The 27,823-nt window shown below is 30.1% G+C and overlaps 2 protein-coding genes and 3 pseudogenes across 2 annotated transcripts; 2 read left to right on the forward strand and 3 right to left on the reverse strand.

Annotated features, from left to right (window-relative positions):
• Window positions 1-12,109: 12,109 nt before the first annotated feature.
• On the reverse strand, window positions 12,110-12,714 carry LOC149494406 (proteinase inhibitor-like). Its single transcript, XM_089724628.1, has 2 exons — window positions 12,562-12,714; window positions 12,110-12,484 (listed from the first exon to the last, which is right to left on the reverse strand). The coding sequence occupies exons 1-2, from the start codon at window positions 12,581-12,583 to the stop codon at window positions 12,291-12,293; spliced, it is 216 nt and encodes a 71-aa protein (XP_089580754.1). The 5' UTR covers window positions 12,584-12,714; the 3' UTR covers window positions 12,110-12,290.
• Window positions 12,715-13,608: 894 nt separating this feature from the next.
• On the forward strand, window positions 13,609-16,917 carry LOC149494407 (uncharacterized; annotated as a pseudogene).
• A 280-nt stretch (window positions 16,918-17,197) lies between these two features.
• Window positions 17,198-19,710, reverse strand: LOC105635571 (pentatricopeptide repeat-containing protein At3g12770 pseudogene; annotated as a pseudogene).
• A 2,724-nt stretch (window positions 19,711-22,434) lies between these two features.
• Window positions 22,435-24,983, forward strand: LOC105635573 (uncharacterized). The gene is made up of 2 exons (XM_012218647.3): window positions 22,435-23,278; window positions 24,437-24,983. Exon 1 carries the CDS (start codon window positions 22,528-22,530, stop codon window positions 23,242-23,244), a length of 717 nt encoding a protein of 238 aa, XP_012074037.1. The 5' UTR covers window positions 22,435-22,527; the 3' UTR covers window positions 23,245-23,278; window positions 24,437-24,983.
• Window positions 24,984-25,587: 604 nt separating this feature from the next.
• On the reverse strand, window positions 25,588-26,793 carry LOC105635623 (fasciclin-like arabinogalactan protein 21 pseudogene; annotated as a pseudogene).
• Between the last annotated feature and the right edge of the window lie 1,030 nt (window positions 26,794-27,823).

The following is a 27,823-nucleotide window of genomic DNA, read 5'->3' on the forward strand; positions in this document are numbered from 1 at the left end:
TATAACAGGCAGTGTTGACTGCTTTTGCCCAGAAATACTTTGGTAGTTTAGAATCACTTAGCATGGTTTTGGCCATCTCTTGAAGTGTTCTATTCTTGCGTTCCACCACTCCATTTTGTTGAGGTGTTCTAGGTGCTGAGAAGTTATGGAAGATTCCTGTCTCGTTGCAAAAAGCATTGAATTTCTGATTTTCAAATTCTCCTCCATGATCACTTCTAATTGCCGTAATGTTGTATCCTTTCTCATTCTGTATTTTCTTGCACAGATGAACAAACATGTCATATGACTCATCCTTATTTCTAAGGAAGAGTGTCCAGGTGAATCTTGAGTAATCATCTACAATAACAAATGCATAGAATTTTCCTCCAAGACTAGAAGGAGTAATTGGACCAAATAAATCAAGGTGTAGCAATTCTAAAGGTCTAGAAGTAGAAACCATGCCCTTGGATTTAAAAGAAATTTTGGTTTGTTTGCCCATTTGACAAGCATCACAAATGTGATCTTTTTCAAATTTCAATTTTGGCAAACCACGAACCAAATCTTTCTTAGACAGTTTAGAAATAAGGTGCATGCTTGCATGTCCAAGTCTTCTATGCCATAACCAACTAGAATTATCAATAGAAACTAAACATATATCTTGGTTATGCATATCAAAGAGATCTACTAGGTATATATTTCCAAACCTTTTTCCAACGGATAAGGTTTTATTATCATGCATGTTCTGAACTTCACAATGAGAAGGTTCAAAGATCACTCTTCTATTTTTGTCACAAATCTGACTCACACTTAACAAGTTATAATGTAATCCTTCTACTAAGCATACATCTTCTATTGAAGGATTAGAACCTACCACACCAATACCAACGATTTTACCTTTTGCTTTGTCTCCAAAGCTTACCGTACCTCCCTTTTTCTTTTCTAATCTGGTGAACTTCTTTTCGTCACCAGTCATATGCCTAGAGCAAGCGCTGTCCATGTACCACATCTCTTTTTTCAGCTCGCTCCTTAGGCACACCTGAAAAGATCAAGCAGATTTAGGTACCCAACTCATATTGGGTCCTGGAGGGTTAGTGGTAACAGGTGCACTATGATTCTTCTTTTTGTTGAAACTTTGATGTTCTAAAGTCACAACATTAGAAACAGCATTTTTCTGATTAGAAACACGATTCAGTTTAGAAATGCTATTAGAACTTGTCTTCTCTTTAGAAAACGATTCTGAAATTGATTTTAGAATTCTAATCTCAGTTTTCAAAGATTCATTTTCAGAATTCAGATTTTTGCATTTTTCTTCAAGATGTGTCAGATTTTCAGAAAATCGATTATTACAACTTTTAAGATCTTTGATTTCTATAATAAGATCTTTGCAAGTAACTTCTTGATAAAAAGCATCTTTTAAATGATTACTTTCAGATTTTAATTTTCTGAAATCTTTCTTTAGAACTTTATGCTTTCTAACAAGCTTCTCAAACTCATTGCAAAGATTATTGTAAGTATTTAGAAGATCACTTTCTGATTCGGGTTCAGAAATACTTACAGTGCTTTCATCATTCTCATGGACCGTTGCATTTGTTTCGTTGATTCCAGCTTTCTGTGTTGAAGTCAGAGTACTGATTTCTTTATATTCAGAATCAATAGTAGCCATTAGACAGATATTAGCAATTTCTTCTTGATCGCTGTGGCTTTCAGGATTAGAATCATCTGAATCACTCCAAGCAGCTACGAGGGCCTGCTTCAGCTTCTCTTTTGTTGACTTCTTTTTCAATTTAGGACAATTAGGCTTGATATGTCCAGGTTTGTTGCATTCATAACAAACCACTTCAGAAGGTTCTTTCTTAGGCAAGTTACTATTTTTAGATGGAAAGTTCTTTTTGTTAAACTTTTTCTGTGGCCTTCCACCCTTTCTATAGAACTTTTTAAATCTTTTAGCAACAAGTGCTAAATCATCATTATCAAGATCAGAAGAACTTTCTTCACTAGAATCTACCCTCAAAGCTAGTCCTTTCTTTTTCTTATCTTCCGTTGTCAAGGAAGATTTCATTTCTTCTGAAACAAGAGCTCCTATAAGATAATCATAAGTGACGGGAGTCTTTTTGTAATTCATGACAGTTCCTATAGAATCCCATTTTCTAGGTAGAATTCTAAGGATTTTCTTAACAAGCTCATCTTCTGAAATTTCCTTTCCGAGAGTTCTCAAAGGATTAACTATATTGGTAAATCTAGAATTTAATTCTGCAATAGTTTCCCCTTCTTTCATACTAAACATTTCATATTCTCTCCAAAGAATGTTTATTCTGGATTCTTTTACCATATCTGTACCCTCATAGGTGACTTTAAGTTTTTCTCATACCTCTGTCGCAGATTTACATCTAGACACTTTGTTGTATTCAGTTGCATCTAAAGCACAATGAAGAATATTAATGGCTTTTGCATTTACAGCAATATCATTCCAATCAGCATCGGTATATTCTTCTTCTGTTTTTCTAACTAACTCATCTCCTACAGTTTTCATGGGAATACGAGGACCAGTGATAACATTTCTCCAGCAGTTTATATCAACTGATTTCATGAAATTCTCCATTCTAGTTTTCCAGTAAGAGTAATTAGAGCCATCGAACAAAGGAGGTCTAGAAACAGATTGTCCTTTTAAAGAAGAAAGAGGAAGTGGGGTTGCCATGGGATCTTATCTCTTAAGCGGTTAAGCTTCGGTAAGTCAAGAGCCAAGGCTCTGATACCAGATTGTGGGTCCCGAATATGTATGGCACAACCCAAGAGGGGGGGTGAATTGGGTTTTCTAAAAACTGAAATAAATTTTAGAAATTCTAAACAAAAATTAGAATTCTAAGTGCAGCGGAAAACACACAGAACTTTGTGAGAATAGAATATAGATTACAATCACCTCACAATGTTCTAATTATAAAAGATAGAAAGTCTGTGCAAAGTGCAGCTATTGATTAGAACAGCTTCACACTGACTTATTCAATATCAGAGCTTCTTTATGAAGGAAAGTTATCGAAATTAGAACTTCCTCATAAAGTTTGAAAAATCATATAAAGCTATGTGAAGAACAGTTATTGAATTCAGAATTTCTTCACAGAACCTTAATCAAATATCAGAACGATGTTATGATGGAAAGCTATCAAGATTAGAACTTCCTCATAAAGTTTAGAAAGTAGATTAGAAACCCAATCAGTGAATTATACTGAGAATAGAACAACAGTTAGAACATTGTATATTCACTTTATTAGAATACCAGAGTTCTAATGTTCAGAAAAGATAAGACTTATTACTGTTTTAGAACATCTCAAATATTAACAATTTTAGCGTTTCTAAAAATTAAACAAAAGTGCTATAAAGACAGTATCAAGCAAACTTCAGAAGTAAAAAGATTAACACGGAGATTTATAGTGGTTCGACACTAACTCACCTACATCCACTCCCCAAGACGCATCTTGAGATCCTCAACTATGTTATCTCTTTTAAAGGGTAAGAGACAAACCAACAGTACAAGGCAATAGATCAACACCTAGATCTACCCTTTTGTCCCACTAGATTTTCCAAAGGTTCTAGTTAACCTCAACCCTTTCTGTTTTTGGCAGAGTACAGAAAACTCACTTCAAGACATTAATATCCCACACATGGAGAAGGTCGCTTGATAATCTCTAACACAATAGCTTCTAACCTAAGCTATTACACACAAAAGTTTAACAAATAAAGAGCTTGTCTACTATAGATTACAAAATCTAAATAGACAGAAATAAACGCCTATATAAGCACAGGAAAAACAGTTTTATCAGATTAGAAGATCGATTAGAACTCAGAACTGTTTTTCAAAAGTCATTGTAAAAATTCTTTTCACTTTAAATATTGAAAAACGTTGAGTGTAGAGATGAAAAGAAAATGGGGGAAGAGTAAGTTTTGAGAGATAAAGATTTGTTCAATGAGAAAATGCTCTTAAAACGAAAACTCTTACATCACCAAAGTTTAAGACGTGAATGCTCCTATATATAGGAAGCTAAGAAGCTGTCGCCTTTGGAAAGAGATTTTGAAATCAGAATATCTTCTTTCCTTATTTAGAAGATATGAAAATCTTTGTTTCCAAAAATTTATTTTATCCTTTTTGGTAAGAGAATAAAAACACGATTTTCACTTTCCTTTAAACAGAAGATTTTCGGCAGTATTATTTTGGAAAAATATTATTGCGGAAGAATGCTCTTACTAAAACTGAAAGAGATTCTCCTTCATTTTTAAGGTAAGAAAATAATTTTAAGTACTTTAGATCTTTCAAAATATATTTCCGAAAAAGTGTATGATTTTATTACCACAAACATTAGAGAAGAGATCTCTTTAGTTTTAGGAAAATAAATCATTTCGATTTAAAGAATATTTTCGAAAAATAAAATATTTTTACGATAGGAATTATTTTGAAGAAATCTAATTTTCCGAAGAATATTTTTGAGAGAGAAAAATAATTTTTGTGCTCATATATGGATTTTCTCTCTATCCTACAAAGTTTCCTAAATACCTAGCTACTAGGTTCTTCGAATATCTTCACACTCAATGTAGGACTTGCCTTGTACGATTTCTTTCCATACACATTCTGCATAAAAAATATTAGCACAAATAACATAATTTTAAATTTATTTGTTTTGTATTAATCATCAAAATCCGAGATTAGAATTGACCCTTGAGCCAACAAAAAGTAGAATTGTGTAACTCCTCTTGTGATATAGGTTCTTTTATATAGATTTTAGTATTCTAGGTCTTCTTTAGGTCTTCTTTGAAATTAATTAGGAAAATAATCTAACTTGTTGAGAAAGAAATCTAATCATAGTATGAAAAGGTCTAGTCTTGTATTTCTTCCCATGTAGAACTCCCATGTGCCTAAATAATATATCAACTCAAAAGGCAAATAATCATGTGATCTCATTCTTCTTTGTTTGCATATTTGACAAATTCCTACGAAAACCTTCCAACACGAGCTCAAGACTATAAAGGAAGCAAAATTAAAATTAAATAAAAGCATAAATAAAAATCACTAATTAATTAAAAACTATTAAAAATCCTTTTAAAAACTACATTAATATAATAATAACTATAAAATAAACCTATTACTTGCGAAGGAAATCAGTGACTGTGGAGTTTTTCGTATGTATTACTGGTTTTACTATGCAGGCTGGATTGTAGCTCATTTATGTAGGGTGAATTATCATGGAATCTTGAGGTGCACAAGTTGATTATTGAGATAGATTCTCTAGTCCCTAAAGAACTTATCTCTAATTCCCAAGGCTGAGAATCTACGTTTTGTTGAATGTCAAAATTCAGTATGAGGAGTTACTGAATCGTCCAAGGCAAGCAAATCAAGTAGCCGACAAACTAGCTGATTGGGCTGTGAATTCTAGAATGGGAATGCAGGCTTTTATGTTCCTCCTCAGTTATTGATTGAGCTTCTTCTAAGGTTACATACATTTGCAATATATGAACATAGATGAGTTTCTGCCACTATACTTCAATAACACTGATGGAGGAATAAGTCGCACTAACCATGTTTCATTGATCAAAGATCCACGCCTAATCAAGATTTAAAATATCCGACCAAATAAAGTCACACTCTATAAATCTAACTTGGGTTTGATCAAAACTTTGCTTCCAAAAATAAGCGCTTTGAAAAATACCAAGCATTGTAAACCCTAGCTATTAATGACTTTCGTTTGCTTAAAGCTTATCGAGTTGATCTATTTGTACTATAAGGATTACGCTGGGTCAGAACATTCTCTCAAGGATTATGCACTATTTTTACTACTTTTTGCATATCAACTTTTTTAGTTAATATGTTTAATGTGTTTTTGGACTAGATTTTTTCTTTCACTTAACATTCTACAGTTAGGTTGGATGTAGTGGAGGCCCTATTAGCTCGGTTTTAGGGCTGGTTTGTTCATGTTTTTCCCGATATTATATAATAAACTAAATTTCTTTGCCAATCAAAACAGAAATTTTGGAGTAATAAATAAATGATGATGAAATTTGATAAATAACAACTTTCATATTTACCGATAAAACTTTTCTCATTAAAATTAGCAACGAATTCTATGATAAATAAAATTCATATTTATCGGTGGAAAATATAAATTTAGTGACAAAATATCGCTCAGTAATTTACCGTAGAAAATATAAATAGCAATTATTCATATATTTATTCATTCAATGAAATTACTAATACAATCCTTCATAAATATTGAAGGAAATTTTTATTTCATTTTAATTTAAATCGTTCCGTAATTTGTTTGAGATAGAGTAAAACTTCATAGCATTAACCAATCGTAGGAACTCGAACCACCACACCACATTCGTTGATAACAACCCAGACTCTGCCGCAGTTAAAGTTCAAAATCACTGGAGATCCTTCATTCAACATAATTGCATTCACATTACTGTTCTCTTTCTCTATGAGAGCAGCAGCAGCTTTTCCATTCGCCCCAAGCAGCTCCGGCCATGAACTCTTACCTGCAAATTTTCAATTTTTCACGACATACACAAAACCAAAGTTAAAAACAAATAAACTCAGTAAACTAATAAATTACCTGGTGGACATATATCAGCCATTGTCTTTGCTCTATTGGTATCTTCCTCTCTTCCTTTCTACTAAGTGTGAAGAAAACTGTAGCTAGTGGTGAATTTATATAGAAGCTTTTAAATTTTTAGCCGGAGATTTTTTTTTATTTAGTGGTGGACAAAAAAGAAATGTTTAAAACGTGGGCTGCTAATTTTATTGGTTACTTCGTAAAATAAATTTCAAAAAAAAAAAAAAAGGGAAAACGTGGGCTGCAAAATGATTGCCGAATAACAGCATTTCTTTGAAGAGAGAATTTAGGCCCACTAAATATTGCTATTGCTAAAACAGAGACCCAATTTAGCGGTTCAATTTGGCCCAAAGATCTCATATACAATTTGGGCCACTCTTTATTTAAAATAATATTTTTAAATAAAATTTTCAACACATTAAACTTGTTAAGTGAAAATTTATGAATGGCTTTCTTTAAAAACAATTAATTGTTATGGAATTGTCCCCATCTGTTTCCTGGTAAAATAACCTGGAGGAAAATTTTTTTTTATAAATTTTCGTTATTTAGTGTATCTAGAAAAATAAATCAATAGAAAAATTTTTTCTGATTAAAGAAAAATTAAATTATTTTTAAGAAAAATAACTTCTCATTTTTAAAATAAGAAAACATTACAGACATTGATAAATTTTATATAGCTTTATAAATGTTTATTTTTTTAATTTATTAATTAACGGTAACCATTATCACTAGTCACCGATCACTACTAGCAGTCACCGGTCACTATCTGCCACCATCACTAGTTACAGTTTTTTAAAAGACAATTATTACAGTTTATCCTTCGCGTTATAAGACATTTATTTAATTATTAACAATATATGTTAATCTAATATATACATATTAAAAAATAAAACAAGTTTTTATACTTTAAATAATTTATTATTATTGGTTTTCATAAATTATAAACACAACTAAATAAATACCAATAGGAAAAAGTATAAAGAATAAAGAATTTTATAAATTTTTACTCCAACCCAGAATATTTACAGTTCATTTTTCCAAATATCATTTAGAATTAGAACAGATTTATCTACAAAATATTTATTTACAACACATATATACCATTTTCTTTTCTTTTCTTTTCTTTTTATTTTTTGAGAAGAATATACCATTTTCTTCTATTGCCATAAAGTAACATTGTGATTAATTTTCTTACATAATAACTACTATGATGCAGTTTAGATGATTTGTTTTTCTAAATGAAGAAAAGATAATTATGAAGTAAAAAAATCAGACATTGATAAGAGAAAAACTACTAGGTTTGTGGTTTCAAAATACTTGTCGTATTTGATAATTATGAAGCACGGAATATCTGTCACATTTGAGAAAGTACCATTTCAAGGAGTAATAAATTTTTTTTTTTATGTTTATCCTTTACATATGATCAACAATTATTACTTCAGTTCCTTAAAGTTTGATGTTTAGATATATTAAATTAAGAATAATATAATCAATTTACTCAATAATTTATTGTAATTTATAGAAATTTAATAGTTTTCTTAAAGGATGTAAAATTCTAACGTAACAAGTATTTAAGAACATAGGTAGTAATATATTTCACTATAATCGAGAAATTAAACAATAATTTACCAAAAAATAATATTGACACATGCTAGTTAGATGAACCCACTTAAACATGTAGCTAAAGATTTATATTAAATTAATGAAATCCAAATTTTATGTCAACTTTTATATAACTTATATAAAAAAAAAAACATTATCATTAGTTATCCTCTAAAGTATATTTATTTGATAAGGGTTATATTTAGGCAACCTATGATAATATTAAAAGTACATTGTGGACAATACCATGTATTAAAAATGGGGATATCGATAATTTTGATGTCTTAACTCTTTAATTTTTTTTATTTGAGTGCCTGACTAAAAAATATTTTTAATTAGGTATTTACACGTTTTAAAACATGCAATCAAGTGCTTTTGACCAACTTTCCTCACCGAATTGCTAGCTTCGCAGATTGTAGGTCCCACTTTTAATGATGTGTAATAAAAGACAAAGACAGCTTAAATCCACATAGAATGAACTATGAAATCTCAAAAATGCCCTTAAATGGGAATTCCCATTGTTCACCCTCAAAATCATTTGTGACAAAATTGCATTTTTCTTTGTAAACCATCAATGCGAAGACAACCAGTACATCTGAGAAATTAAGTAACAATAACATATCCTATCAACTTTAGAGAAAAAAAAATAAAAAGTATTGAAAAATCTAAACTCATGAAGAGAGAAGGATAAATTCATTTGTTTTACATCCTTACATGATCAAACCTCTTGTTGGAAGGGTTTGATTTTGCCGGAAATAGAAGAAAATGAGCTGTCATAGGTGACATGGCGCTGCAAATGTTTAGGTACCCAACTGAAAATGTTTTCCAGTCAGATGCTCAAATAGAAAAATTTAAAGAATTCAGGCACTAAAATTATCAATATCTTTTAAAAACATGAACAGTAGTGTAATTTAAGTTATTAAATATTTTGGTTTAACCTACAAAAATATCCCGAACTTTGTGTGTTATTGCAGCATCACTCTAAAATGACATTTGTCACCACAACTTTAAAATTTAGACATATTGTCACCTTAAATTCAAGATTCATCTAGAATTTATAATATAATAATATAAAAACAGGACCCACTAAACTAATTTGAGTTAACTTAATCCAAGTTCCTAAAATAACTTTAACCAAGCTCTTAAAATTTATAAAACACATATATACCATTTTCTTTTCTTTTCTTTTTATTTTTTGAGAAGAATATACCATTTTCTTCTATTGCCATAAAGTAACACTGTGATTAATTTTCTTACATAATAACTACTATGATGCAGTTTAGATGATTTGTTTTTCTAAATGAAGAAAAGATAATTATGAAGTACAAAAATCAGACATTGATAAGAGAAAAACTACTAGGTTTGTGGTTGCAAAATACTTGTCGTTTTTGATAATTATAAAGCACGGAATATCTGTCACATTTGAGAAAGTATCATTTCAAGGAGTAACAGATTTTTTTTTTTTTCATGTTTATCCTTTACATATGATCAACAATTATTGCTTCAGTTCCTTAAAGTTTGATGTTTAGATATATTAAATTAAGAGTAATATAATCAATTTACTCAATAATTTATTGTAATTTATAGAAATTTAATAGTTTTCTTAAAGAATGTAAAATTCTAACGTAACAAGTATTTAAGAACATGGGTAGTAATATATTTCGCTATAATCGAGAAATTAAGCAATAATTTACCAAAAAATAATATCGACACATGCTAGTTAGATGAACCCACTTAAACATGTAGCTAAAGATTTATATTAAATTAATGAAATCCAAATTTTATGTCAACTTTTATATAACTTATATAAAAATAAAAAAAAATAAAAAAAATAAAAAAACATCATCACTAGTTATCCTCTAAAGTATATTTATTTGATAAGGGTTATATTTAGGCAACCTATGATAATATTAAAAGTACATTGTGGACAATACCATGTATTAAAAATGGTGATATCGATAATTTTGATGTCTGAACTCTTTAATTTTTTCTATTTGAGTGTCTGACTAAAAAATATTTTTAATTAGGTACTTTCACATTTTAAAACATGCAATCAGGTGCTTTTGACCAATTTTCCTCACCGAATTGCTTACTTGGCAGATTGTAGGTCCCACTTTTAATGATGTGTAAATCCTAATAGAATGAACTATGAAATCTCAAAAATGCCCTTAAATGGGAATTCCATTGTTCACCCTCAAAATCATTTTATGACAAAATTGCATTTGTCTTTGTAAACCATCAATGCAGAAGACGACCAGTACATCTGAGAAATTAAGTAACAATAACATATCCTATCAACTTTAGACAAAAAAAAAAAAAAGTATTGAAAAATCTAAACTCATAATAGTAAAGACGGATGACTCATGAAGAGAGAAGGATAAATTCATTTGTTTTTACATCCTTACATGATCAAACCTCTTGTTGGAAGGGTTTTATTTTGCCGGAAATAGAAGAAAATAAGCTGTCATAGGTGACAGTGCCGCCGCAAATGTTTAGTTACCTAATTGAAAATGTTTTTCAGGTAGACATTCAAATTAAAAAAATTAAAAAATTCAGGCACTAAAATTATCAATATCTTTTAAAAACATTAACAGTAGTGTAATTTAAGTTATTAAATATTTTGGCTTAACCTATAAAAGTACCCTGAACTTTGTGTGTTGTTGCAGTATCACTATAAAATGACATTTGTCCTCGGGCACCACAACTTTAAAATTTAGATATATTATCACCATAAATTCAAAATTGCTAGGATTTATAATATAATAATATAAAAACGGGCCCACTAAACTAATTTGAGTTAACTTAATTCAAGTTCCTAAAATAACTTTAACCAAGCTCTTAAAATTTATAAAACACACCGTTTTAATCTTTAAAAACAAAATCATTCATTTCCTTTGCATCATTATATCCATATACAGTACTCTCCATTAGCACGACTCGGAGGATCTCATACCAAACAAAGGTGATCTATTGACAAAAACCACTTTTTAACTCTTAATACCATGAATAATCAGATAATTATATATTAAAGAAAATAAGAAAGAAAACTAAAAACATTATCAAACAAGAAACATCGACATGCAGAGGAAGCAATGTTACTTAACTACGGAAAAAAACAACTAGTGGCAATAAGTCATGGATATAGAGAAAAAGAGAGAGAGAAAAAAAAGACCCAAATAGCTAAAAACACACTTCTGAGTTGAGAGAGACGACAACATAAAAGCTCAAATAGAGAAAGGAAAAAGCCAATTATTTTCGAAGAAGAGTTACTGCTGGCCTACTGCTATCAACTCAAAGCTCATAAGCTCATTTGTTGCCATGCTGCAGTGAGTTTAGGAGAGACCACGATATCAAAGAGAGAAGGAGAACGGGGAAGAGGAAACTTGTTAAGGGAAAAAGATAGGAAAGTAGCTCGATGGAGGTGCAAGCAAAATCAGGGATTTTGTTTTTCAGGATCAAAACGGTGCGTTTCATAAATTTTAGGAGATTAGATTAAGTTAATTCAAACTGGTTTGATGGGTCTCATTTTTATATTATTATATTGTAAACATTAGATGAATTTGAAATTACAGTGACAATATATTTAAGTTTTAAAATTAGAGTGCTAGGGGGACAAAGGTCATTTTAGTATGATCAACACACAAAGTTTGAAGTATTTTTATTAGTTAAGCCAATTATTTTCGTAGCGTAAAACCAATGAAAATTTGAAGTAATAAATGAATGATGATAAAGTTTAATAAAATTATTCAAATGAATTTCATCATATTATTAAATATAAATTGAAAGCTCAGTTACACATTCATAATTATTTTCCCTTTAAAATGATGAAATCATTACATGGGAGAGAAATTATTAAAAATGAACGAAATTATTTAAAATTGATACAGGTAAATTCTTGATTTCAAAAACAAAAGTAATAAATAATGATGTGGGTTGAATAGATCAATTATTATTTAAATATTTTTAAATTGCAATAGCAATTATTCATCTATTTATTCATTCAGTGAAATTACTAATACAATCCTTCATAGATATTGAAGGAAACTTTTTTTTGATTTTAATTTAAATCATTCCGTAATTTATTTGGAGATAGAGTAAAACTTCATAGCATTAACCAATCGTAGGAACTCGAACCACCACACCACATTCGTTGATAACAACCCAGACTCTGTCGCACCTAAAGTCAAGTGGCACTGGAGACCCGTCCTTCAATACAATTGCGTTCACGTTACTGTTCTCTTTCTCTATGAGAGCAGCAGCAGCTTTTCCATTCGCCCCAAGCAGCTCCGGCCATGAACTCTTACCTGCAAATTTTCACTTTTTCACGACATACACAAAACCAAAGTTAAAAACAAATAAACTCAGTAAACTAATAAATTACCAGGTGGACATATATCAGCCATTGTCTTTGCTCTATTGGTATCTTCCTCTCTTCCTTTCTACTAAGTGTGAAGAAAACTGAAGCTAGTGATGGATTTATATAGAAGCTTTTTAATTTTTAGCAGGAGATTTTTTTTTTTTTTTTTTTTTATTTAGTGGTGGACAAAAAAGAAATGTTTTAAAACGTGGGCGGCCAATTCTGTCAGTTACTTCCTAAAATAATTTAAAAAAAAAAAAAAAAAAAAAAAAAAAGGAAAGAAAGAAAGAAAGAAAAGGAAAACGTGGGCCGCGAAATGATTGCCAAATAATAGCATTTCTTTTAAGAGGGAATTTAGGCCCGCTAAATATTGCTATTACTATCACAGAGACCCAATTTAGCGGTTCAATTTGGCCCAAAGATCTCATATACAATAGGCAGCCCACTTGCATTTGGGCCTCTCTTTATTTAAAATAATAATTTTAAGGGAAAATTATTATTTCATCCCTGAGGTTTTACATAATTATTTAAGTAGTCCTCGATATTTATACATATATTTATAACGTCCCTGAGGTTTGCCACCGTCATATTAATTAGTCCTTCCGTCAAAAAAATACACTTTTTTCGTTAATTTTGAAAAGAAAAGACGAAATTATCTTTTGGAAAAATAATTATTTTGTCCCTGAGGTTTGCCATAATTATTAAGTAGTCCCTTACATTTATACAAATATTTATAATGTCCCTGAAGTTTACTTCTGTCATATTAATTGGTCCTTCCTTTAAAAAAATACACTTTTTCCTTTAATTTTGAGCGGAAAAGACGAAATTATCCTTTATAAGTTTTCATTGACATTATTGTCAATCCCTTTCTTTTAAAATACCTGAAACTCAAATTTTTACCATCTTTTTCAACCCAACGCGGTCTTTATTGCCACCACCGTGTCTCTATCAAGTATCATCTCCATAACCAGATCACCAAAAAACTAAAAGGGAAAATAATTATTTCATCGCTGAGGTTTGCCATAATTATTTAAGTAGTCCCCGCTATTTATACAAATATTTATAACGTTCATGAGGTTACTTCCGTCATATTACTTGGTTCTTCCGTCCAAAAAACTTTTTGCTTTTAATTTTTAATAGAATGACCAAACTAACCTAAATTCTCTAATCAAGGAGAGAGAGATAAATGGATGAAGGGTGATGATGGCTTGATTGAGTTTGGATGTTGGGTTTTAGTTTTGGTGGTGATCTGGTTATGGAGATGATAGTTTTCATTGACACGGTGGTGGCAATGAAGATCGTGTTGGGTTGAGGAAGATGGTGAAAATGTGTGTTTCAGGTATTTTAGAGAAAAGGGATTAATAATAACGTCAATGAAAACTTATAAAGGATAATTTCGTCTTTTCCGTTCAAAATTAATGGAAATAGTATTTTTTTTATGGAAGAACTAATTAATATGACAGAAGTAAATCTCAGGGACGTTATAAATATTTATATAAATGTAGGAGACTGCTTAATAATTATGGCAAACCTCAGGGACGAAATAATTATTTTTTCAAAGGATAATTTCGTCTTTTCTTCTCAAAATTAACGGAAAAAGTGTATTTTTTTTACGAAAGGACCAATTAATATGACGGTAACAAACTTCAGGGACGTTATAAATATATGTATAAATGTCGAGGACTATTTAAATAATTATGTAAAACCTCAGGCATGAAATAATAATTTTCCCTAATTTTAAATAAAATTTTCAACACATTAGGCTATGCAGTTTTACTCCCTTTACAAATTAATCATGAAATAATTTAAATTATAACGAAATAAAAGTTTCCTTCAATACATAGGATGGCTTTTATTAGTAAAATCATTGAATGAAGATATAGAAGAATTATTGCCATTGCAATTTAAAAATATTTAATAATTATTGCTTTTTGCTCGATTCACTTCATTATTTATTTATTTATTTTTTAAATTTAGAACTTACACATATCAATATTTTAAATAATCCCATTCATTTTTAATCATTTCTCTTTCACACAACGATTTCATCACTGAGAAGGACTTACCTACACCCGGTATATTGGCCTATTCATACATCAAACCAATAAAATTAGTTTTTTACTCATTCATGACCAAACATTTTAAACTTTTATAATTTCCTCCATATAATGTCTTGTAATATATTTATTGACCTGTCAGAAATATTTTTTTCTGATATTTAATTGAAGGATAATTATTTTAAAGTATACAATAATATCAAATGTCAATATAAATAAGAACTACATAAACAAACAAAAGAAAAATGCAATCCTACTATCAAATCTTAGCCCCACAGCACCGTTTCACTTTTGTTAAACACAAGAAGCCAAATTTCCAATGTAAGTTTCTATTTTTTAAGCTTTCTTTCTTTTATATTTTTATTGTTATACTTGTTGCGATTGCAAAATTCTCTCTCTCTTCTTTTTTCTTATTAATTTATTTATTGGAGGTATGAAATTGTGGCTTTGAAATTATTAATTTTAAGTGCGTTATATATATATATAAAATTAATAAAATTATTATCTTTGCTAACAAAAAATGGGATAATATTAACTTTGGTGTTTAAATTTGTCATTTTTTTCTATTTTGATGTCTGAACGGAAAATTATGATATTTGAGTGTCCGAACTCTCATTTTTATTTTCAATTTGGTGTCCCCTGATAATATAGACAACTGGAAAGTCTAATGGGACTCAGTGGGACCCATAAATGCATATGGGTTCGCTTATATAAATTGATATATTTCTATGTATGCTAACAGCGTGACAAAATTAATGAACAGACTTATTTACCCCAATTTATCACCGCCCCAAACACCTTTCCCCAAAACTCTAACCTAAATCACATATGAAAGATCTGATAAATTGGAGTAAATAGGTCTTTTCATTAATTTTGTCATGCTGTCAGCATACGTGGAAAAATATCAGTCTACGTAAGCGGACACATATGCATTTGTGGATCCCACTTAGTTCCATTAGACTTTCCGATTGTCCATGTCATCATAAAATACCAAATTGAAAAAAAAAATGCAAATTTAGACAATCAATTATCACAATTTTCATTCATACACCAACATAGAAAAAATAACAAGTTCAGGGACCAAAATTAACGTTATCCCTAAAAAATTATCCAAAAAATTATCTTGGTGTCAACTTGAATATATATTCACATGATGATACAGTAGTGTATAGAAAATAAAATCAATACAATTCTTTTATTGATACAATTTTCCAATCAATATTTATAAATTAAACTCATAAAATATTATAAAGTTTTTTTTAACAATATTTACTCTTATTACTAACTAAAACCTACAAATATTAATTTTTATTTTTTAAAGCTTTAGAATTTATGTATTTTTTAAACAAACCAACAAATCAGTTACATATCTAATTAGAGGTGCTTAATAAATTAATTAGTTTTGCAATATAGAACTTTATATTTTTAATTATATCTAACAATAATATTTTTATTTGTATAGTTATGGAACGGTACTTAAAAAAAAAAAAACTACTATCGCAAAATCTCCATCATCATCGGTTAATCAACATGTTCAACTAGCACTATCTAAGTAAGTCATTATTAAAAATCAAGATACAGTGAATGTTATAAGTTTAGTTAAAGTGTCAAAATATCATTTACAAGTAATTAGAGAAGATGGTTGGGGAATCTTTATTACTTGAAGTGTTGGAGTTTTATGATAAATATGATATATAAGTGTAATAAATATGGAGGATGTTTATGTAGGTACAAGGAGATCAAGATGTAGAAGTGAAGAAATGACAAATATTCATCGTTTATTGTGTTGAGCTATATTAGCCCGTGAATGATATGCATTTACAAGAACTTAATAATTGATCCGATGAAGTTAATACAAATTTGCTTTTATGTATGGTGTGTCTTGATCCTAAAAACTCATTTTTAGCATTTGATACAGGCAAATTAATTGAACTTGCAAAGTTTTATCAATTTGAATTTACTCATGTTATTTTAATTGAACTTAAATCTCAACTTGAAAACCTTATCTTCGATATGCATATGGATAAGAATTTTTCTGAAGTTAGTGGAATTGGAGCCGAATGGAATTGGAGGCCTTGCAAAGAAAATATTTGCCACAAGAAATCATATTGTTTTTCCTTTGGTGTATTTGTTAGTCAAATTGTCGGTAATTTTACCAATTGCTACACCCACAGTGGAAAGAATTTTTTCTGCGATGAAAATCATTAAAAGTTCACTTTGTGATAAAAAGGGGATCAAAAGAGATGTATTTGCAAGTATTGACAATGAAGTTATTATAAATAGATTTCAATCAATGAAAACTCAGATAATTATTGTAATTTAATTGTAATCAATTATTTTTTAATTGCAAGGAATTTTTGTTGCTTGCATTTATTTTATATATGTGATTTTTGTGAAATATATATTTTAGTTGGACCCCTCTTACTAAATTTCCTGACTAATAAGTCTCCTATAAAATTTAGAGTGCCACAAAATTATTTTTTTTTATTTAAAAAAGTGCATGGGTGAAAATATGCATTTGGCCTTTTTATAAAAATAGTTTATAAATATAGGCAATAGCTGATGATTTGACATACAATAACTAATTTCATAACAAGAAAAAGGATTAAATTTTCTTCTTTCCATTATAAACTATTTTAGGAATAACTTGTCAAAAAAATTTATTTCCAAATCTGCCTATCATACCAAATTTTCCCTCTAAAACCAGTTTTCCAAGAAATTCTACCTTGCTTCAAAGCCAAAGCCTTTGAACGATGCTTATGCAACATTTGTAAGCCATTGTGATCAAAGCAAACCGACACCGATCGAAAATTTTGAATAAAAGGAGTTGGGAATTTACCTTACCAATAATCTCCACATGAAAAAACTCCATCCTTAAAATGGTGAAAACGATTTGCATCCCTCACAATTATCTCCCTGTTTACAAGCTTTGAAATAAGCTTGGTTACTGCATGAAAATTCACACATGCCCAAAGGTTCTTTGTTATCTTAAGTGTAGTTCCTGGAGGAGTGCTGATAAGGCCATAAGCAATTGCAAGCCTCTCACTGTGATTACAAAGCGTCTCCTCAATTTCTTCATCATTCAAATCATGCAAGTCAGATTCTGTATGTGGGAAAAATCCTGCTTCCTTTAAACTTCTCTCTAGATTCACAAGCTCGTCAACAATCTCACTGGATCTTGGATATGATTTGTCTCCAAATCGAAATGCCTGAAGCTTTCCATTTATCTCAATCACACTTTGGCCCATGTCCTTATTCAATCCTTTCTCCCTCGTTAAGCCCCGTACTTCTGCAACACAATCCCACAGTCGAGCTGAAGCATAAAGATTTGACAGCTGAACATAATGCCCAGTATCATATGGATCTAACGAGAATAGCTGCTCAGCAGCATACTCTCCAAGGGTGAAATGCCGATGGATCTTGCATGCACTCAGAAGAGCTCCCCATACACTTACACCTGGTTCAATTGGCATGTTCCTGATAAACTTATAAGCTCGTTCTAGATCCCCTTTGCGGCCAAGAAGATCAACCACACAGGCATAATGCTGGTGACGTGGTTCAATTCCATACTCTTTCATTCGGTCAAAAAGCTCTCATCCTTCTTCTACAATACTTGAATTTTTGCATGCTGTAAGGAGCCCAATGAAGGTAACATCATTTGGCTGCACCCCATCTCGCCTCATTGCATCAAAAAGATTTATGGATTCTTGGCCATGACCATGCAATCCAAACCCCATAATCATTGCGCTCCACAAAACCACATCTTTATCCAATGCTCTATTGAAAACAATTTGTGCCGAATCAACACTACCGCATTTTGCAAACATATGAATTAAGGCAGAGTTAACAAAAGCATCATTTCTAAATTCAGTCATACTAATGTAATCACTCATCCATCTTGCTAATTCAAGAGAACCTATTTCTGTACATGCCATGATGCCAGATGTGACAGTAATAGAATCTGGCCTCAAGTTTTTAGTTATCATTTGATGAAAGAGCTCCAGAGCTTCATCAGCATGCCCATTCTTTACATAACCATAAATCATTGCATTCCACAAGATCAAATTTGGGATTTTCACCTGATCAAAAAACAACCTAGCAATCCTAACTTGCCACATTTTGCATACATGGCAGTAAGTGAAATACGCAAATCGGTCTCAAATTCAAGGCCGATTTTAATAACACAAGCATGAAGTGATCTGCCATGTTTCAGGTCTTCTACATCAGCATATGCCTTAAGAACACTGACGAGAGCAATCCAATCAGGTTTCACATTCATTTTCCTCATTTGACTGAAAATTTTCAATGCTTCAATCGGCTGCCCATTCTGAACATGCCCAGAAATGATGGAAGTCCAAGAAACAACTGTTCTATCGGTTAACCTATCAAAAACGACATTAGCCAGTGCAATAGGACCACATTTTGCATAAAATGCCACAAGCCCATTCTGCACGAACACATCAGTTTCAAACCCATGCCTAAAAACCTACCCATGTATCTGCCGGCCTATATCAAATGCAAACAGGGCACTGCAAGCTTTGAGAACAAGAGGGAAAGCGAAACCATCAGGACTAACACATGCCATTAGCATTCTTTGATACATGACAATAGCATCATCAAATAGATTGTGCCTCGAATAACATCTAATAATCGCATTCCACAAAAACACATCTGGGTCAGGAAAAAAATCAAACACGTTGCGTGCATAACTAATTTCATCTAAATTAGAACTACAATTAACGAGTTCAGCAATTAGAAAGCCGTTATACTGCAATTGAGAGACTAGCAACTGGGCATGAATTTGATATAGGTGGCCTTTGTCGACCGAATTATCAATGAGAGATGCGTAAAATGTGTCAGGATCGAAGCCACCATAGAAATGGCCATTGTTGTTTAAATGAAGAGCCAAAGAAAAATTGGGTTTGAGACATTTGAATAAAGTGGTGGGAAATGCTTTCCTGGTAAGGAAAATTTCAGAGCCATGTATATTTGTTTCTCTCATTGGCCGAGAAACAAACTATCAAGGGGAGAGAATTTTCTTTATCTCTAGATCCCGTTTAGTTTAGTAGTTTCATTTGATCTAGATGTATGGTGGATGATTTTAATAATTGTTGTGGTTAAATTTTTTTATATAGTGCTGTATAATGTGCATATTTTTTAAAATTTTTTACATAGATATATTATTTTTTATTTTAATTTATTATTTAAAAAATATTAATCAAACGGTGTTATATATATTTTTTTAAATAAGATTATTATGTTATTATTTTTCAAAAAGTTTTTGTTTTTAATATAAATATTAAAAAAGCTTGAATACAAATTCTCCATTTGTTAAATTATATGTTCTATATATAGAGGTTGATACAGGCATACAATTTTTTTTTTTTAAAAATTATATTTTAAATAAAATCTAATTTTAAAAATGGATGCATACATAATTTAACCCTGCAGATTAATAAAAAAAATTCCTTGGTACCCTCAACGTTAAAATTGACCTTTTGGCACTCCGAATTTCTCCTTTTGCAATAATCCCACACCTTATTACACTAGAAATAATAATTTTTTAAAGTTTTTGACTTTATATGCAAAATATTGATTTGATATGTGGTTAGTATAGCTTTTAAAATAATAATTTTTAAATTTTTTAACAATTCAATAAGTGAATAATTGATCTAATTTTATAAGTTGAGGTGTTTAATAAGTCAATTAAAGGGTTTAATAGGTGCAATTTATAAATTTAAGTAATCATTAGATCAAAGTGAAAATTGAGAGCGCCATAAGATTTTTCTTGAAAAGTACTTGGGTCAATTTATTTATTGAACCTTTTAAAAATTATCAATTATCATTGTTTTACATTAAATATTAAATAAAAAAAATAATTAAGTAGGTAAATGAAAACATAAAAATAAGGGAAAATAAAAGTATAAACTCAAAATTTTCTACGAAAAAAAAAATATTGCAAAAGAAAAATTAGATAAAAAATAAAAAGATCGCTCGGAAATACGCTCCGAATATTTATATTTTTTAAATAATTATTGGTTCATTATCATATTAAAATTCAAAGATTTTTAATTTAAAATTTAGAACTTATTACAATGTTTTAGGTAATAGCATTTACCTTTATGTTAATTCAATCTTTTTTAAATGAAAAGCATATTACTGATTTACACCAATATATAGAGAGATTTGCAATATGAGAAATTTCTATGAATAAAATCAAATGATTTCATACTTTTATTGTCAAATCATATATTATCACATGCTTGGATATTACAATAAATATAAGTTTCATCCAAAATATTAATAAAAATAAAATTACTTTCATTCTTCACATCATTAACATTGGTAAACAAATTACATTCAACCATAGTAATATGCAACTATTTCAACATATATTTTAAATAATTTCTACGCAAACGCAACTAAAAATTATTTTACTAACGTTTCATCAAATGGGGTCTACCTTACAGTACTAGCCGTTAGTTGTTTTAATAACTATTGACTCTTAAATATTAGTCGTTAACTTTTTATATTGCAGTTTAAAATTAATGTGTTTGATAAAAATAATTATTTAATCGACTATTAAATTTAAAATGACAAAAAAAATTAAATATTGACTTAAAATTTTAAATTAGAGCAATAGAAGTCAATCCATTATGAAGTCACCATATACAAACTTACTGTATTCATTCTTTTTGAATATTTAATCTAATCTTTTTCTATTTATTTTCTTCTTTTAATTGGAGGAAGAAAAACTTTTACATTATACGGCTGGATAGAAATTACACATTTTGGTTATAAAGAAAAAAAAATATTATACCAACAAAATAAGCAAATTAAGAACAGTAAAATTGGTTGATAAGAATTAAAAAATTAAAAAAAGAATTAAAGACAAATAAAAGAAAAATTACCTGAATAATGATTTTGGGTCCGGAACAAAAATTCTCGTGCAAAAGAGAGAGTGTGTGAGAGTGATTTTACGCAGAGTATACGTATAATTTAAACAACTCAAATACATTTTAGAGCGATGGTGTATAAATAAAATAACACTCAATAATTTTAAATAAATCAATATAAATAATGTGTAGTAAATATTAATTAAAATATTTAAATTCTCCAATCACAATATAAAAAAATGAAAAGAACTTCAAAAATTTCTAAATAAAAAAAATAAAATACTCAAAAAAAAAAAAAGAGTTTTGAATTGTCTCTTTATTTGAGCTTTCACATATAAATAAATATATATATATAGATGTTTTAAAATAATATTTAATAGAAATTTATTATTTTCAAATAGTTGTAAATAAAATAATCATAAAAATGAAAAAAAAAAAAATATAATTTTATTAGTATTGATTATTTTTATAAATTAAAAAAATAAATGTTGTGTATCAAATTATCTTCAGCTATGAGGTACATGAGTCAATTGAACCAGAGATCCTCTTGTTGCATGCCTATATGCTTAGATCCAAAATTTTTCCCTCCTCTGCTGTTTTTCCCCTTTAGCCAAAAGAATTTAAAATTTTGCGGAATTTGTTGAAAATTTATATAATTAATTTTAATTATATAAAGTAAATTTAATCAAATTTGTTGTCTTTAAATAAAGTGAGATTATAAATTTATACCCTAACAAAAAGTGAAAGCCTAGTTTGAAAAGGAAAAAACAGAGTATAAAAACCTAATTAATCCCGAGAAACTTAAAAAGATTTCGTTTTATTAAGCAATAATTTTCACTAAGATTATACCATGGAACGACATCGTATATGGGTCCCTAAACGACACCGTAACAATACAATAAAAATAAAAATAATAAAAAAATAATAAAAAAAAACGTGAACGGAGAATTGGAAAGAGCATTCATAGGTGATCTGGATCCATCTTCTCCAAAGGAAATGGATCAGAGGTTGTTGACCTTCTTCTGAATTCCTCTCCAATGACCAAATCAATGGAAAGGCACATACAAAATTTCCTAAATAAAATATCTATAGCCTGTGTAGCCCTAGCCACATTCATTATTCTTTTCCTTTATCTCCAAACTCCTCAAACTTGCATTCCACCGAACAGTCCAATCAGCAAACCTCACCTCAAATTCCCTTCTTCCACCTGCGACCCCTCGCTCCGCCGCCCCCATCTCCCTCTCGCCAAGAAAAACCACCGCCTTTGGTCCTCTAAATCCTGGCTATCTCAACTCTCTTCCTTCACCTCCTTCTTTTCACAGCTCCAGCACCTCAATCTCTTACATAACCATTCTAGGGTTCTCTGTGTCTCCGCGGGGGCTGGCCATGAAGTCATGGCTTTGAGTAATATGGGTATTACTGATGTTACAGGTGTTGAGTTGGTTGATTCCTTGCCGCTAGTCCAGAAGGCTGACCCAAATAATTTGCCATTTTTTGATGGAGTGTTTGATTTGGGTTTTAGTGCACATTTAACGGAGGCATTGTTTCCATTAAGATTTGTTGGGGAAATGGAGAGGACGGTGAGGAAAGGTGGTGTTTGTGTGGTGGTGGTGGAGGAGTGTGGAGAGGATGAGGTGAATGAGATTTTTCGATTATTTAGGAATTCCAAATTTGTTGGAGCTGAGAATGTTACTTTAATTGGTGTAAAGATGACTAGAATTATCATGAGAGTTGGTCTTTCTTCTCCTTCATGAATCCTTCTCCTTCATGAATCCTTTTTCTTTCTTGGTAAATACTATTGATCTGTTTTTTAATGATATTGAGTTTCTTGTTTTTCTTTTTTCTTTTTTCTTTTCTTTGTGGCTTCTAGTATTGATATTCATACTGTTTAATTACTGTCGAGAAAAGCAATACTTAGAAAATATTGACTAGAAATCATTGAAGCTTGTCCTTAAGATGAAGTGTACATATACTCTCAAACTGTTTCTTTCCAACACCTATATAATTTCAATCTAAATGTCAAATAAACTCCTAGTGATTTCTGATGGTATGATTCGCCAAAACTTATTTTGAATATCTGCATAGATGGATTTGCGAAGCTAAAAAAGTTATGGGGGTAAAAGTAAAAGTTTGGTGGTTCAGCAATAAAAATGTTGAAGCTCTGAAAATCCCAAATAAGGTTCTGATTTTCTGAGAAGCTTGGCGTTGGTCTTGAATTAACAACACGGCCTATGTATATTTGTATATTATTTATTTCTTTAGCTACTGAGCTAGGGATGTTTTTCTCATCTTTATTCCTTCCTAAATAAGAATTGACATTCTGTTCTTGGTTACTTTATTTGATGAGAGCATTGGTCTTGAATTTCTTGTTTATTATTGTCTTTTGTGTGGGTTTGAATTGATGCATTTGCTTCTATAGCTGATGATTAGCAGTCTCTTCTGTTGATGATACAGCATAATAACTCATTTTTAACAATCTGCATAGATGAGATTGTGATCATCTAAGAATATAGTAGTGAAGAAATAAACCTGTATATCATCTGTTCCCTCAGCTATTGATTTTTAGTTGTTTATTTATTTATTATTTAATTTCCATATTTGTTTGCCCATAATCCGGAATTCACATTGTGGTCTTGGTTCTTTCCTTCGTCTAGTGAGAACAGTGTTACTGTATCTTACAATTCATGTGATTCGTGTTCTATGAGTGGAAATATGATTTGGCAATCGAGTATTGGTAGCTGTTAGACGTGTGTCGTGAATACAAATAATCCTGGGATAATTGTCTGAATTTTTTAAGGTTTCTATATCCACTACTAGGTGCTTACCTGTCATCATGTGCAACATTTGATGAGCATCTTCTGCTAATTTTATTTCACTTGGTAAATCAATATGTCTTGATTTTACATATAAGAAAATCTAAATGAGCCCATGAATTTTTTCTTTCAGTTTCATGGATATGTAAAGGCGACATTTTAATGGATTTCCAAAGCACAAATTTGAGTGTACCATTCTAGAGGCAATAGAACATTTCCTTATATACGAGGGAAGAAATGTGCAGAATGATGCTCATTGTTTTCCTGCTCCAGCATTTGGAGTATGTTGTTGAGGAGCAGCCCACAGTGATGCCTTTTGTCAGTGGATGCCTAGTAACATTCAATTCCTATTGGGGAGCATGTCACAAACCTCTGTCATTCGCTTGAGCAGTTCCTTTCACTTGGCAACATTTGTCATCCTGTGTTCAAATTTAGAGGGCATTCTGCAACTAATGATGGTTAAGAAAAAAATGAAACCTCAGGTTATTCTTTGGGGACAAGTTTCTCCATTGAACTTACCCAAAATATTCTAATATTTTCATACAGTAACAAAATTTTTGTCTTTGACTATCATTATTAGATGTATTTACTCTTGAAGATCCAACGTTAGTGTTTAAGTAGAATATTAATCTGGGAATCTGATTCTCATGGTGTTAATAATTCTCTTCTAATTCGTTTTATATCGAGGCTTTCCCTTTTTGTTCCATCACTGCGAATGACCTTTTTTTTTTTTCTTATAACGTCATTTTGCATGCAAAAATATTCGTTTCGGGTCATGTTTCTGCCTCTAATTTTTACTGCAATTTTTATCTGACATCTTTAGGGGAAAGCCAATTACCCATTGTATCATAGGAAGTATGTTATGATTCTGGAGGGATGACCAATTACAGGAGCAGTTTCAGCAGCATCAGCAAGTCCTCCTATTAGACCTTAGGCAGCTCTACTTTCCTGCATAAACTGGATAATTGATATGTTATTTAAATACTTTTTCTTTCTTCTTCATCTTTATTGTCCAGTTAAGGATCTGAGTTTTCCTCTAGCAGTAGTTATTTTTCATCAGGTCTGTCAACAATGTTTTGGAAATAGTGCAAACGTTTCACTTTTTAGAAAAATGTATTACAATCAAAAGCTAAATAACATACTTCTTTCTGTGAATTAACTGCTTCTCAAATGAAGTATCCGATATACTGATGAGACTCAGCTTAGTATTTTACAGCTTGGAAGTGTAACAACAATCAAACTCTTCCTATCTTCTGCAGGAAAAATACCATTCATATCCGACACAACAAAAGTGAAGCTAAGCTTTTGTCTTTAGGTACTATTATCTTGATGTATCAGGAAGCTCAGCCACCTGAAAAGCCTGAGAAATTCATGAATTATGAACTGCTTTGATGCAATGATTTCTGGCGCCACAATCTCCACTCCATTAATGAATATTCCTTGCGAGCCATTTAGACCAGCTATTATCTGCAGTTCTTGACTAGAAAGGAGTGTACCAAGTAATTTCTTATCTGGCAAAAAAGCAAATTCTGAATTTGTAACTCTTTGAGGCAGAATATGCAGCCTGACGACCCTATCAAGAACTGGTGAAGGAGAAGCCAGAAATTCAAATTCTTGAGTGAAAATTGTAACAGAATACAAATCTCTAAAATCTTCAAGAATCCCATCAAGAACAGAGTTCAATCCAATTGCGAAAGACACAAATCCATTAGAGCTTAACAAACAAACAATTTTAGTCCATTCGGTCAAATTCTTAGTCTCATCAATATCCGAAACTAAACTAAAATTTGAATCACAAATCGGAGCTTGAATAGAAAAATCTCAAATCTTATCAAAATCTTTAAAACCACTTCCCAGGAAAGAAAAAGGTCCAAGAACGCCATGAATTGCCAAATTTCCTTCGAGAAACAAATCAGGATGAGAAACCAACGCATGACTAATCTCTAATAATCTCTCTTTTGCCTCAACCATTGTTACAGCAACATTCTTTCTATGAATAAGCGTAGGGAAACAGCTACCTTTAGGTTTCTTTAAAAGATTATCCATTAAAAATAATAAAGGAGAGGTATGGTATCGAAGGAGATGTTTCAAGAACCATGGAGGGAAAGAAGCGTTTACAAGAGCAGAGTCTTTAATGGGGAAAATTGTTGAATTTGGAGATGAAAGAAAGACTTCAGGAGAAATTAAGAGAAGAGTAGCCATTAAATTGAAACCTGAATTTCTTAAAGCCATTGATGCGTTGAGAATTAGTTGGCGGTTTATTGGTCTGTTTGGCATTGGTGTTGTTCCGCTGCCTGAAGAATGCAGAGAAGAGGAGATGGCTGTGAAAGCTAAGATTACTGAGACAGTAAAGTAAATTGGTGCACGTCACCAACCGGAACAAGAAGAAGACGCCATTGATTTGCAGTGAAGTGACCTTTCTTGAAGATTGATTCTTGAAACGGAGAAGGTTGAAGGGAAAAGAAGAATGGGAGGGAAAGAAGAGTTTAAATATGGAAACCTAACCAGTCGAAGTCGGTGAAAATATTAGTGTTGTTTATTATCCGTTAATAAATGGCTTCGGGCATTCAGGTTTTTAATTTAGATAATATTAATTATTTATATTATCTAAATATAATTAATTTAAAAATATTAATAACATATAATAAAATAATTTAAAAATTATAAATTTATAGTAGTAATCTATATATCAGTTAAAATAATTATAAATAAATTTTAAAAATATATTCAAGATCCAATTCAATTTTAGAAAAATAAAATAAATTTCTTAAATTTTTTTAAAAAAATAAAATAAAATGATGAAAGGAGAGAACTATCTAGAATTTTATTTTTATTTATCTTTTAATTGAATGATTATTATTATCAAACATTTTATAATTAAATTTATTTAAAATCTCAAAAAATATAATTGATTATTTAAAATTTTAAAAAAGAATATACGATAAAAGAAGAATTCTTGAAATATTTTTATTTAATGTTTTTATATAAATTTTAAATATAAAAATATATATTTTTATTTATATATTTATTTATGTATTGTCTCATTACTTTGATTAGTAATTCTTTACCATTCACATGATGTTTAAAATTTAATATCATTAACATAACTAATATAAAATTAATAAATAAAAACATCAATTAAATCATTAAACATTTTAATAATATTTTTTGGTTAACGTTTTAATAAACATCCAAATTAAATTGATTTGTTTTCATGTATCAAAAAAAATTAATTTATTAACCTGCACCCTTAAGAGCGTATTGATTATGATTTAATTAATAGAATGTGTTATAGTCATATTTAAATGCTATAATTATATTAGAGTTTGGGTTAGAGATAAATTCATAAAAAATGCTAATAATTTTTATTCATCAATTAAATTATTAAATATTTTAATAAAATTTTTTTAATATTTTAATAAATATAGTTGATATACTTGCCGGCTATTTCTTTGCAAAGAAAAAAAAAAAAAACAATCCGCAAGACAACAAAATATACAATCCGCAAGATCAGAAAAAA

The sequence above is a fragment of the Jatropha curcas genome, chromosome 8 (genome assembly GCF_041381405.1).
Source record: "Jatropha curcas cultivar XTBG-Jc1 chromosome 8, XTBG_Jcur_1.0, whole genome shotgun sequence".
Lineage (NCBI taxonomy): Eukaryota > Viridiplantae > Streptophyta > Magnoliopsida > Malpighiales > Euphorbiaceae > Jatropha > Jatropha curcas.